We start from the raw sequence: 13237 nt of genomic DNA, 5'->3' as shown, positions 1-13237 counted from the left end.
GATTCGGAAGTTCTGGGAGGACCCACGGGTCGGTCAGACATCCAAACCAGCCAAAAAAAACCATGGTCGCTTTGGCCAGAAGGGAGCAATCAGAAGGACTCTGGCCCCGTCGTCCCTGATTTTTTTCAGGACTACGGGGAGAAGGACCAGTGGGGGAAATGCATAAGCTAGGGGAAAGTCCCACGGGATTGACAGGGCGTCCACAGCATACGGACGTTCCTTGGTATTGAGAGAGCAGAACTGAGGAACCTACCTGTTCAGTTTGGTGGAAAAAAGGTCGATGGCTGGAACCACCCACCTGGCCGTGATGAGGTTGAAGACGGACGGGTTGAGCTCCCACTCCCCCTCGCGCAGGCGAGTGCGACTCAGAAAATCCGCCGCAAGGTTGTCTTTCCCCCTGATGTGAACAGCAGTGAGGGACAGAAGGTGAGTTTCTGCTAGTAGCAGAATCCTGTCGGCTATCATCATAAGGGACCTGGATCTTGTGCCCCCCTGATGGTTCAGATAAGCCACCGTCACCTGATTGTCCGACAACACCCGGGTATGGTGACCAGTCAGTTAAGGGAGAAGTCCAGTCAGGGCCCGTTCCACAGCCAGCAGCTCTCTGGTATTGGAGGAGGAAGCTGCCTCCCTGGGTGACCAGATACCTTGAATCGGACGGTCCAGCAGGTGAGCCCCCCATCCGGACATACTGGCATCCGTGGTCACAATTCGGGACACCGGGACAGACCATGGGACTCCCCTTGTGAGGTGCACAGGAACCAGCCACCAGTGAAGGGAGGCGATGGAGCTGGAGCTCAGAGTAATCCGATTGTTCAACCTGTCCCCCAGAGACGACTGATGTCCCAAAATGTCCCACTGGAGGGCTCTGGTATGTCCTTGAGCCCATAAAACTGCAGGGAGAGTAGAGGTCAGGGAGCCCAGAAGAGACATAGCCCGTCGCAGGGACATGTACGGAACCGCCACCGCCTGCTGCACCAGAGAGCGAATCTTCTCCACTTTGGAAGGTGGTAGACGACATTCCTGTACGAGAGAGTCCAAAGTAAGTCCCAAAAAGACTTGCACCGTGGCTGGAAGCATCCTCGACTTCTCCCTGTTCAAAATCCAGCCGAGACCTTCCAGCTTTGAGGAGACAGTCTGAAGCACGGTAGTACAATGGTTCGCTGAATCCCCCACCACGAGGAAGTCGTCGAGATACGGGATAATGAGAATTCTGTCTTCCCGCAGGTGGGCAGTGATTTCCAGGACGAGCTTCGTGAAGATACGGGGCGCAATTGCCAGGCCAAATGGTAAGGCCCTGAACTGTAGATGACGCACCGACCCGTCGAGCATCACCGCCACCCTGAGATATTGCTGGGAGGGAGGAGCGATGGGAACATGATAATACGCGTCCTTCAGATCCAGGACAGCCATATGACAATTCGGGTAGAGAGACTTGATTGTGGACTTCATTAATTCCATCTTGAAGGACAGGATTTGCAGGTGGCTGTTCAGGCCTTTGAGGTTTATGATGACCCGAAAGGAGCAGTCCGGTTTTCCGACCAGAAAAAGAGGGGAGTAGAACCCCTCTCCCCTTTCTGCCAATGGGACGTCCGTCAGGACCGCCCGGCGCAATAGGGACGTCATTTCCCCCTCCAAGGCATGTTGTTCGCTCGGGGACGTCCTCGGGGATGTCTGGAGAAAGCGCCTGGGAGGAACACTGCGGAATGGAAATGTCAGACCTGATCGGATGATATTGAGAATCCACGGGCTCGAAGAAATACGTTCCCAGGCCGGAAGACAGTAGGTCAATCTCCCCCCCACCTGGGGAAGGGAGTCATTGGGAAGACTTCTTGGATTGGGAAGGCCCTGAACAAGAACCCCTTATCCTCCTTCTTTCGATCCGACCAGGTACTCCTATTCCTGGGGGTGAACTTACGGGTGAACTGCTTCTTACGAAAGGATCGCTTGAAGGAGGGAAAGGACGGGGTCGGAAAGTTCCTTTTTCTGTCTCCCGCCTTCTCAAGAACATCATCCAGAACCGATCCAAAAAGAAACTCGCCCTGACAGGGAATGGAACACAATTTAGACTTAACCTGTAGATCCCCCGGGCAACATTTCAACCATAAGGCCCAACGAGCCGCATTAGAAAGGGCCGCAATCTTAGCAGCTAGTCGAGTGAAATCTGCCGACGCATCTGAGATGAAAGCCGCAGCTCTCTGCAGCCGGGGCAGAGAAGAAATAATCTCGTCCCGAGGAACCTTGGCTCTCAGCTTCTCCTCTAGTTCGGACAACCACATCGCCAGAGACCGTGCCGTACATGTAGCTGCAATGGCAGGCCGGAGAGCACCTGCGGAGGACTGCCATGAAGTTTTAAGCAAGACATCCGCCTTCCGATCCATACATCACATCTTGGACTGAAGGCTGCAATTTCCCCTCAGTAAAGCCCATAGTGTCCCTGACAGCTTTAATCAATTTGCTCGTGCCTTCTACTGGGAAACATTGGTGGACGTCAGCCTCACTGTCAGAGGAAGAAGACGCAGAGCCAGAAGACCCCCACTCCCCCTCGGATCGACTGGATGGTGAGGCCGGGGAGGCCTGTCTATGCTGCTTACGAGGAGGCTCTTTCAGGGACTGCAGAGAACTCTGGACTTCGGACCTGATGATGGTACGAAGATCACTAGCAAACCCAGGAGTCTCATCAGAAATGGTCTGTTGGATACAGTCCTTGCAGAGCCGTTTGGACCAGGACGGAACCAGTTCCCGGTTACAGAGGGCGCATTCCCTGTTATTCGATTTGGCCGTACACTTCCGTGTTTTTAACCTATGCATGACAGGGACGGAGGGGAGACACAACACCAGGAAAACAATGAACAACAGGTACACATGCCCGAAGACCACTCACCCATAGGAGATGAAGGTTCGGTATCGGTTCTGGGGAAGGAGCTTTCATCAAAGTCTTCCCTCTGGAGGCGCCTTTGCCGTTAGATGCATCTCGGGTCTGTTTAGAGGCCCGGGTGCCACGCTTGCTGGATAAGCTGGCATCAGAGCCAGAGTCGATCCTGCGACGCTCCGGTGGTTTCACCACCTTCTTGCTAGCAGGAGGGGAGGAGGACTCACACACTGAGTGCCGGTCCTCCTCACGGTGCACATCCTTGTCCATATTCCCAAGGCCTTTGCTATGGTAACAAACACCTCCGTTATGCAGGAGGACGTTAGCACGTTCCTCCAGCTCAGAGCTCCGTTTTTAAACTGAGCGCTGGAGCACTGGAGTACGTCCCCTCCCGCGCCTCCGGACCCACTTCCAGGGTCTGACGTCACCGCCGACGTCAGCGCATGTCAGGTGCGGCTGCCGCGCATGCGCAACGCCCGCACGCAAAACACGCCCTCAAGATGGCGGCGGCGTGCAGCACACGCGGCCGCGAGCAGCCCCGCCGCCCTGGAAGGACCGGCCGGCTGCTTGACTTACCTGCCGCCTGACGCGCACCACCCGCTCATGGACGCAACCCCCGGGGGTCCGCCATGGCGCCTCCAGGCACCCGAACGGAGCGAGGCAGGACCCGTGCCGCCGCCAGAACCGCCCGTCGGGACCAGGTATCAGTTGCTAGAAGATCCACGGCCCTCCAGGGCTGCAACCTGAGGTATCCGTCCAGGACAGGAAACCAAAACTGAAGTGGCGAGAGGACCGCCCCTTTTTAACCTGATGGTTTCCTGTCCTGGATGGGCGGATCCTCTCTCGTGGTGCCGTCATAGGGTGAGGGAAAAATGATTTTAGTTCAAGCAATCGCTCAGTCATTAAATAAGTGCTGCCTCACCGAGTGGCTTGATCAACAATTGCCCCTTTCCCAGCACGTCTCTTCAAGATAGAATACATTTTAGGGGTTCTGGCGGCAATAACCAATTTCCTTACCTTTTCCAATCAGATTTCCAGCATGTCCGCCTAGATTCACACATCCGGCTTTTCGCCGGATTGGCGGATGCGGCACACACCAGTACAGTACTATAGAGTACAGTGGCAGCACAGCAACTTACGGGTCACATGACAGCATGTGACCGGCGTTTGTCGCGCTTCCACTGTACTGTATACACTGTACTGGAGTGCGCCGCATCCGCCAAACCGGTGAAAAGCCGGATGTGTGAAATCGGGGTCCCCCTTGCAGACTCTCTCTTATTGCCAGCTGCAGCGTGTGCACAACACAGCGCATGTGATGAATATGAAAGTGTTTTGAAGCAGCTTCAACAAGATCATCTAATCCTAAAGCATCATTTTGCTGTTCTTCTGTTGTAATATCTGTTTGTTCCTCAGTTACATGAACAGCACTGTGGCTCCATCTCACACATACTGAATCCTAAATTTTCTTCTAGATGCTGTTCATTACTCTCATTCATCAGTTTAATTGTACTTATGTTTGAAGCATTGTCCTTTACAATAGAAATAACCTGTTCTTTTTTGAGTTTGTAATCTTGCAGAACGTTTTCCACTAAGGCCTAGAGAAACTGGCTGGTATGATGAGCTTTAGTATCTTTTACTGCCAGAGTCTTGCTAACAATTTCTTTGTCACAAACATATTGAACATTGATGGCAAAATAATTCTGTGAAATGCAGTGACTCTGGCATCCCAGCAAAGGCAATGGGTGAAAAGATAGGACATTCAGACACATAATATTGTGAGGATCCTCACAAAGAATGAGCTGTCAGTTTGTGGTGTTTTTCTAATCTGCTTTTGCTATTGAAAGCATTATTTATGAGCTCAAAAACCTTTCAGGTGATGCAGTTTTTTAAAAAGCTGATCTGCTTTTGCAGCTGACAAAAGTATCCTCAAAAAAATGCAGCAAAAACGCTGTGTGAATGTAGCCTTAGATCAGGAATAGAACAGCCATTTATAGGACATTTCATAACTTTCCCAAATTGCTATGAAAAAATATTCAGCACATTCTGCATTGCACTACTGTCCCCAATTTATTATATATTTTAGGAGTCGGAGTATTTTATACCGACTCCACCTCCACAGCCCTGTTGCTATATTCCCCCATCCTGCGATATACGCCATCATCCTGCGATATACGCCATCATCCTGCGATATACGCCATCATCCTGCGATATACGCCATCATCCTGCGATATACGCCATCATCCTGCGATATACGCCATCATCCTGCTCTATGTCCTGCATCCTGTGGCACACAAAAAAAAAAAATATATATATACGTTTATACTCACCTTTCCTCGCTCCACGCAGCATCGCGATGTCCTCCTGCCTGTTCCGGCGGCGCTGTGTGGAGCCGGCCACGATCCCTGCAGCATCGCGATGTTTTCCTGTCTGTGCCGGCGGCACAAACAACACAATGAAGACCAAGGAGATTTCAAAACAAGTCAGAGACAAAGTGTTGAGAAATAAAAGTCAGGGTTGGGTTCTAATCATAAAATGGAAAGAAAATGTTACTACAACAAACCTGCCAAGACAGGCCGCCCACCAAACTCTCAGGGATCATTCCATGGTAACTTACGTTACAGTCACAAGCCAAAAACTGAGTTAATAATGGCTACAGACTGTTCTTTGAAAGCAGGCACTAAATGAGTGACTGTATATTGTACATTGAACTGTTCTCAATAGATTTCAACAGTTTGATTTTTCAACAATACAAATTAAATATAAAATACGTTTTTACTTGGTAACTTACGTTACTTTTTGTGTAACGGAAGTTACCAAGTAACATTGTATATTGTATTTAATTTGTATTGTTGAAAAATGAAACTGTTGAAGTCTATTGAGAATAGTTCAATGTACAATATACATTCACTTATTTTTGTGCCTGCCTTCAAAGAACAGTCTGTAGCCATTATTCAGTTTTTGGCTTGTGACTGTAACGTAAGTTACCATGGAACGACCCTGAGCCCAGGCAATGAGGGCATTAATCAGAGAGGCAGCACAGAGACCAAAGGTAACCCTGCAGAAGCTACAGAGTTCCCAAGCAGAGACTGGAGTATCTATCCATACAACCACAATAAGCCGTACACTCCACATGACCTGGCATTTATGGAAGAGTGACAAGAAAAAACCTTTACTTAAAACCAAAAATTAGAAGGCTTGTTTTCAGTTTATCAAAAGACGTGGGAGACTCCCCAAATGTATGGAGGAAGGTGTTGTGGTCAGATGAGACCAAAATTGAACTTTTTGGCCACCAAGGTAAATGCTATGTCTCGCACCAAACCAAAACAGCTAATCAACTCAGAACACCATCCCCACAGTGAAACATGGTGGTGGAAGCATCATGCTGTGGGGATGTTTTCGGCACCAGGGGCAGGGAAAATGGTCCGAGTCCAGGGGAAGATGGATGGTGCAAAATACAGGGATATTCTTGAGTAAAACCTGCTTCAGTCTGTCAGTGATTTGAGACTGGGATGGAGATTAATCTTCCAACAAGACAATGACAAAAAGTTATTGCTAAAGCCACACTGGAGGGTGTAAGGGGAAATGTGTATATGTATTGGAGCGGCCGAGTCACAGCCCAGGCCTTAATCCAATGGAAAATATGTGGTCAGACGTGAAGACACTGCTCACCAGAGGAATGGAGAATCTGTGGTTAGGCGTGAAGACGCTGCTCACCAGAGGAATGGAGAATCTGTGGTCAGACGTGAAGACGCTGCTCACCGGAGGAATGGAGAATCTGAGGTCAGAGGAGAAGACGCTGCTCACCAGAGGAATGGAGAATCTGTGGTCAGGCGTGAAGACGCTGCTCACCAGAGGAATGGAGAATCTGTGGTCAGACGTGAAGACGCTGCTCACCAGAGGAATGGAGAATCTGTGGTCAGACGTGAAGACGCTGCTCACCAGAGGAATGGAGAATCTGTGGTCAGATGTGAAGATGCTGCTCACCAGAGGAATGGAGAATCTGTGGTCAGACGTGAAGACGCTGCTCACCAGAGGAATGGAGAATCTGTGGTCAGACGTGAAGACGCTGCTCACCAGAGGAATGGAGAATCTGTGGTCAGACGTGAAGACGCTGCTCACCAGAGGAATGAAGAATCTGTAGTCAGACGTGAAGACGCTGCTCACCGGAGGAAACAGCTAACTTCAAAAAGATTGAGCAGTTTTGTCTTGAGGAAAAATCCCAGTGGCAAAATTTGGAAAGATCAGAGAGACTTATCCAAAGTGAGTTGTAGCTGTAATTACCATAAAAGGAGGCTCCACAAAGTACTGACTTTAGGGGGTGAATAGTTATGCAAAGTGAAACTTTCAGTTATTTTGTCCTATTTCTTATTTGCTTCACAATAAAAAGAACACCAAATGTTCACAGTTGTTGGCAGGTTCTGTACATGACCTGATGGAAACCTTCAAAACACAGGGAAATTCCAGGTTGTCAGGTCGCAAAACATAAAAAATGCGAAGGGAATGAATACTTTCACAAGTAGCTCCCTATACAGTGTGTCCACCCATATCCTCTCCACTGCCATTAACTTGAGAACGGCGACAGCTATAAGCATAGAAGTGGTGTCTAGGTATACTAAAGTAGCCATGCGCTACGCAATGAAACCACCTATAGCGCCACCTGGTGGAAAACAACGGAGTTAGCATTTTTATCTCGAAAACTGAACGAGATAAGAGAAAAAAAGTGAATTACAAAGTTGTAGGGCATCATCAATTCAATACGAATCAACACCTTCCATACAGCAATGCTATGATTACAACGTGTAAACCTCACAAGACTGCGGACGTGAAGCGATACCTCATGGAGACCTTCCTACAAGTCATTTGGTATGGTGGCTGCGTGGAGTGGCCTCCACGCTCACCTGACCTGACCCCATTGGTCTTTTCTTTCTGGGGCATCATCAATTCAATACGAATCGACACCTTGCATACAGAAATGCTATGATATGAAACCCATGATCCCCCAAAACATTGAATGCTGGTCACGTATATGGCGCTCATTTAAATTTGATGCTGAAAGTGGCCCCCGTCAGCTGCAATGCTCATCTGGATTCTGGACAGCATACTGTATCTTGCTGCACGTTGTGCAATATGGTAGGTGACACGTTTGCACAAGCATCTGTGATACGTCGTTGTAGGTCCTGCGATGTTGGTGGAGGGGTCGCATACACCTGCTGTTTGATGTGACCTCACAGAAAGAAGTCCAATGGGGTCAGGTCAGGTGAGCGTGGAGGCCACTCCACACAGCCACCATACCCAATGACTTGTAGGAAGGTCTCCATGAGGTATCGCTTCACGTCCGCAGCCTTGTGAGTTTTACACATTCTAACCATAGTATTTCTGTATGCAAGGTGTCGATTTGTATTGAATTGATGATGCCCTACAGATTTGTAATTCACTTTTTTTCTCTATCTCGTTCAGTTTCGAGATAAAAATGCTAACTCCGTTGTTTTCCACCAGGTGGCGCTATAGGTGGTTTCATTGCGTAACGCATGGCTACTTTACTATACCTAGACACCACTTCTATGCCTATAGCTGCCGCCGTTCTCAAGTTAATGCCGATTGACAGGATATGGGTGGACACACTGTATATCCTATATACCATATGAACTACATACAGACCCCTGTAAACAGTATAAGCCCCCACACAGCCTCTATATACGGTACGAGCCCCCACACAGCCCCCCTATACACGGTACGAGCCCCCACACAGCCCCCCCCAATATACGGTACGAGCCCCCACACAGCCCCCCCCCCATATACGGTACGAGCCCCCACACAGCCCCCCCCCCCATATACGGTACGAGCCCCCACACAGCCCCCCCCCCCCCATATACGGTACGAGCCCCCACACAGCCCCCCCCCCCCCCATATACGGTACGAGCCCCCACACAGCCCCCCCCCCCCCCATATACGGTACGAGCCCCCACACAGCCCCCCCCCTATATACGGTACAAGCCCCCACACAGCGCCCCCCCCCCCCCTATATACGGTACGAGCCCCCACACAGCTCCCCCCTATATACGGTACGAGCCCCCCACACAGCCCCCCCTATATACGGTACGAGCCCCCACACAGCCCCCCCTATATACGGTAAGAGCCCCCACACAGCCCCCCCTATATACGGTAAGAGCCGCCACCACAGCCTCTCTATATACGGTATGAGCCCCCAACACAGCCTCCCTATATACAGTATGAGCCCCCACCACAGCCTCCCTATATACAGTATGAGCCCCCACCACAGCCTCCCTATATACAGTATAAGCCCCCAGGGCCGGCTCCAAGTTTTTGTGGGCCCTGGGCGAAAGAGTCTCAGTGGGCCCCATCCACACATAGACATGCACAGATACATACACATACAGGCATACGTACACATTCATATTTAAAGAGAAATTCACAAAAACACATATAAATAGACATAAATCTAGACACAGTCATATACACTGACATACATAGATACACATCATACATGCACACACACACACACACACACACACACACACACACACACACACACACACTATTTTTATATATTTATCCTGTATATATATTTCTAATATTGGCAAGCCGGCAACAGCCTCACTCACCTCCTGGCTTGTCTAACAGACATGGCCGCACATAGAGCACACTTACACTGCTGTATATACATCACAAGAGAGGCTGGGGACAAACACATTACTGGGGGAATATATATTACTGAGGAAAGGGGTATACAGCAATGGGGGGCATACAGCTCTAGAGGAGGGCAGTGACTGAGGTGGGGGGGGACAAACAGCTGTGAGGTGGGGGGGGTGACATGCAGCTCTGGGGGTATACAGCTCTGGGGTGGGGGGGGGGGGGACATTAAGCACCTGGGTGGAGGGAACATACAGCTCTGAGGGGGTAAACAGCACCTGGGTGGAGGGGACATACAACTCTGGGGGTATAGTAGTTTGCAGCCCCCATATTGTGTTATGAAGGCCCCATTGTCCTCCATATAGTATTATGTAGCCCCCATATGCACTATGCAGCCCCCATATAACATTAAGCAGCCCCCATATAGCATTAGGCACCCTCATGTAGTATACAGCCCCTAAATACCACAGTGCATATATATAACATTAAGCACCCTCATGTAGTGCAGAGGCCCTATATAGTACATTGCAGAGTCAGATAGCATTAGGCACCCTCATGTAGTATACAGCCCCTATATACCACAGTGCAGAGCCAGATAGCATTCGGTAGCCTCATGTAGTACACAGACCTACAGTTAGGTCCAGAAATATTTGGACAGTGACACAATTTTCGCGAGTTGGGCTCTGCATGCCACCACATTGGATTTGAAATGAAACCTCTGCAACAGAATTCAAGTGCAGATTGTAACGTTTAATTTGAAGGTTTGAACAAAAATATCTGATAGAAATTGTAGGAATTGTACACATTTCTTTACAAACACTCCACATTTTAGGAGGTCAAAAGTAATTGGACAAATAAACCAAACCCAAATAAAATATTTTTATTTTCAATATTTTGTTGCAAATCCTTTGGAGGCAATCACTGCCTTAAGTCTGGAACCCATGGACATCACCAAACGCTGGGTTTCCTCCTTCTTAATGCTTTGCCAGGCCTTTACAGCCGCAGCCTTCAGGTCTTGCTTGTTTGTGGGTCTTTCCGTCTTAAGTCTGGATTTGAGCAAGTGAAATGCATGCTCAATTGGGTTAAGATCTGGTGATTGACTTGGCCATTGCAGAATGTTCCACTTTTTTGCACTCATGAACTCCTGGGTAGCATTGGCTGTATGCTTGGGGTCATTGTCCATCTGTACTATGAAGCGCCGTCCGATCAACTTTGCGTCATTTGGCTGAATCTGGGCTGAAAGTATATCCCGGTACACTTCAGAATTCACCCGGCTACTCTTGTCTGCTGTTATGTCATCAATAAACACAAGTGACCCAGTGCCATTGAAAGCATGCCCATGCCATCACGTTGCCTCCACCATGTTTTACAGAGGATGTGGTGTGCCTTGGATCATGTGCCGTTCCCTTTCTTTTCCAAACTTTTTTCTTCCCATCATTCTGGTACAGGTTGATCTTTGTCTCATCTGTCCATAGAATACTTTTCCAGAACTGAGCTGGCTTCATGATGTGTTTTTCAGCAAATTTAACTCTGGCCTGTCTATTTTTGGAATTGATGAATGGTTTGCATCTAGATGTGAACCCTTTGTATTTACTTTCATGGAGTCTTCTCTTTACTGTTGACTTAGAGACAGATACACCTACTTCACTGAGAGTGTTCTGGACTTCAGTTGATGTTGTGAACGGGTTCTTCTTCACCAAAGAAAGTATGCGGCGATCATCCACCACTGTTGTCATCCGTGGACGCCCAGGCCTTTTTGAGTTCCCAAGCTCACCAGTCAATTCCTTTTTTCTCAGAATGTACCCGACTGTTGATTTTGCTACTCCAAGCATGTCTGCTATCTCTCTGATGGATTTTTTCTTTTTTTTCAGCCTCAGGATGTTCTGCTTCACCTCAATTGAGAGTTCCTTAGACCGCATGTTGTCTGGTCACAGCAACAACTTCCAAATGCAAAACCACACACCTGTAATCAACCCCAGACCTTTTAACTACTTCATTGATTACAGGTTAACAAGGGAGACGCCTTCAGAGTTAATTGCAGCCCTTAGAGTCCCTTGTCCAATTACTTTTGGTCCCTTGAAAAAGAGGAGGCTATGCATTACAGAGCTATGATTCCTAAACCCTTTCTCCGATTTGGATGTGAAAACTCTCATATTGCAGCTGGGAGTGTGCACTTTCAGCCCATATTATATATATAATTGTATTTCTGAACATGTTTTTGGAAACAGCTAAAATAACAAAACTTGTGTCTCTGTCCAAATATTTCTGGACCTAACTGTATATAGTACAGTGCAGACCCAGACAGCACAGTGCAGAGCCAGATAGCATTAGGCACCCTCATGTAGCATACAGCTTGTATATAGCACAGCCTGTATATAGCACAGTGCAGAGCCGGATAGCAATAGGCACTCTCATGTAGCATACAGCTTGTATATAGGCTATATACAAGCTGTATGCTACATGAGGGTGCCTATTGCTATCTGGCTCTGCACTCTGCTATATACAGGCTGTGCTATATAACATAGCACAGCCTGTATACAGCACAGTGCAGAGCCAGATAGCAGTAGGCACCCTCATGTAGGATACAGTGATTAATACTCAGTGGCGTAACTAGAGTTTGATGGGCCCTGGTGCAAAATTTGGACCGGGGCCCCCCTCCACGTACACCGAGACTTAGGGTACGGAATAATGACACTGACACTTGGGGTACAGGATAATGACGCTGACACTTGGCTCTTACCCTCAGCACCCAGGTTTCCCATGATCTGAAATCCCTCTATCAGTACCCTGCTTCCCCATGCTCTGCTATACATCTTTCCCTCAGCACCCAGCTTTCCCATATCAGAGCATGGGAAAGCTGGGTGCTGAGGGAAAGAGCCTTTTTCCCTCAGGACAAAACATTTCCATCCCATACTTGTATCTTTGTCCCCCCTTGTATATAGATCTCCAAATACTATAATGGCCCCCACATAGCCTTCCGTATAATATAAAGGGTCCCACATAACCCTTGATATATTAGAATGCACTCCCATAGTTCTCCATGTATTACAATGCATTTCCCCAAAGTTCTCCATGTATTATAATTCACCCCATAGTTCTCCATATATTATACTGCACCATAGTCCTCCATATATTATACTGCACCACATAGGCCTCCATATATTATACTGCACCACATAGTCCTCCATATATTATACTGCACCACATAGGCCTCCAGTTTTATAACGCACACCCATAGTCCATGTATAAGGTAGCCTCCATATATTATAATGTAGCCCCCATAGTCCTATATGTATTATAATGTAGCGCCATAAATCATCATATTGTATTATGCAGCCCCATACTCCTCCATGTATAATGCACCCCTAGTCCATGTATAAGGTGTCCTTCATGTTTATTATGTAGTCCCATAGACCTCCATGTATCATGCAGCCAGCACCCCCAGGCCTCCATGTGTCATGCAGCCAGCAAAATAAAAAAACAAGTACCTCTCTTCTCCTTCCGACCCCTGCGACCGCGGTAGTTACTCCCCTGCCCCCATATCTCACACACCCTGCTCCCCATACAGCCTGCACCCCCATATCACACACACTACACCCCCATATGTCACACACCCTGCTCCCCATACAGCCTGCACCCCCCAGATCACACACACTACACCCCCATATATCACACACACTGCTCCCCATACAGCCTGCACCCCCCATATCACAC

General features: G+C 48.5%; 1 protein-coding gene across 1 annotated transcript in view; it reads right to left on the bottom strand.

Annotated features, from left to right (window-relative positions):
- LOC142259188 (uncharacterized) overlaps positions 1 to 13237 on the bottom strand; it is a 184596-nt gene that overhangs the window by 82951 nt on the left and 88408 nt on the right. The window contains 3 exon segments of the mRNA XM_075331688.1: positions 648 to 1699; positions 1804 to 2042; positions 2885 to 3158. Coding sequence (XP_075187803.1) covers positions 648 to 1699; positions 1804 to 2042; positions 2885 to 3158 — 1565 coding nt within the window.

The sequence above is a fragment of the Anomaloglossus baeobatrachus genome (assembly GCF_048569485.1).
Source record: "Anomaloglossus baeobatrachus isolate aAnoBae1 chromosome 5 unlocalized genomic scaffold, aAnoBae1.hap1 SUPER_5_unloc_3, whole genome shotgun sequence".
NCBI classification, from domain to species: domain Eukaryota; kingdom Metazoa; phylum Chordata; class Amphibia; order Anura; family Aromobatidae; genus Anomaloglossus; species Anomaloglossus baeobatrachus.
The sequence above is the reverse complement of the archived record's forward strand: the minus strand, read 5'-3'. Positions and strand labels throughout refer to the sequence as shown.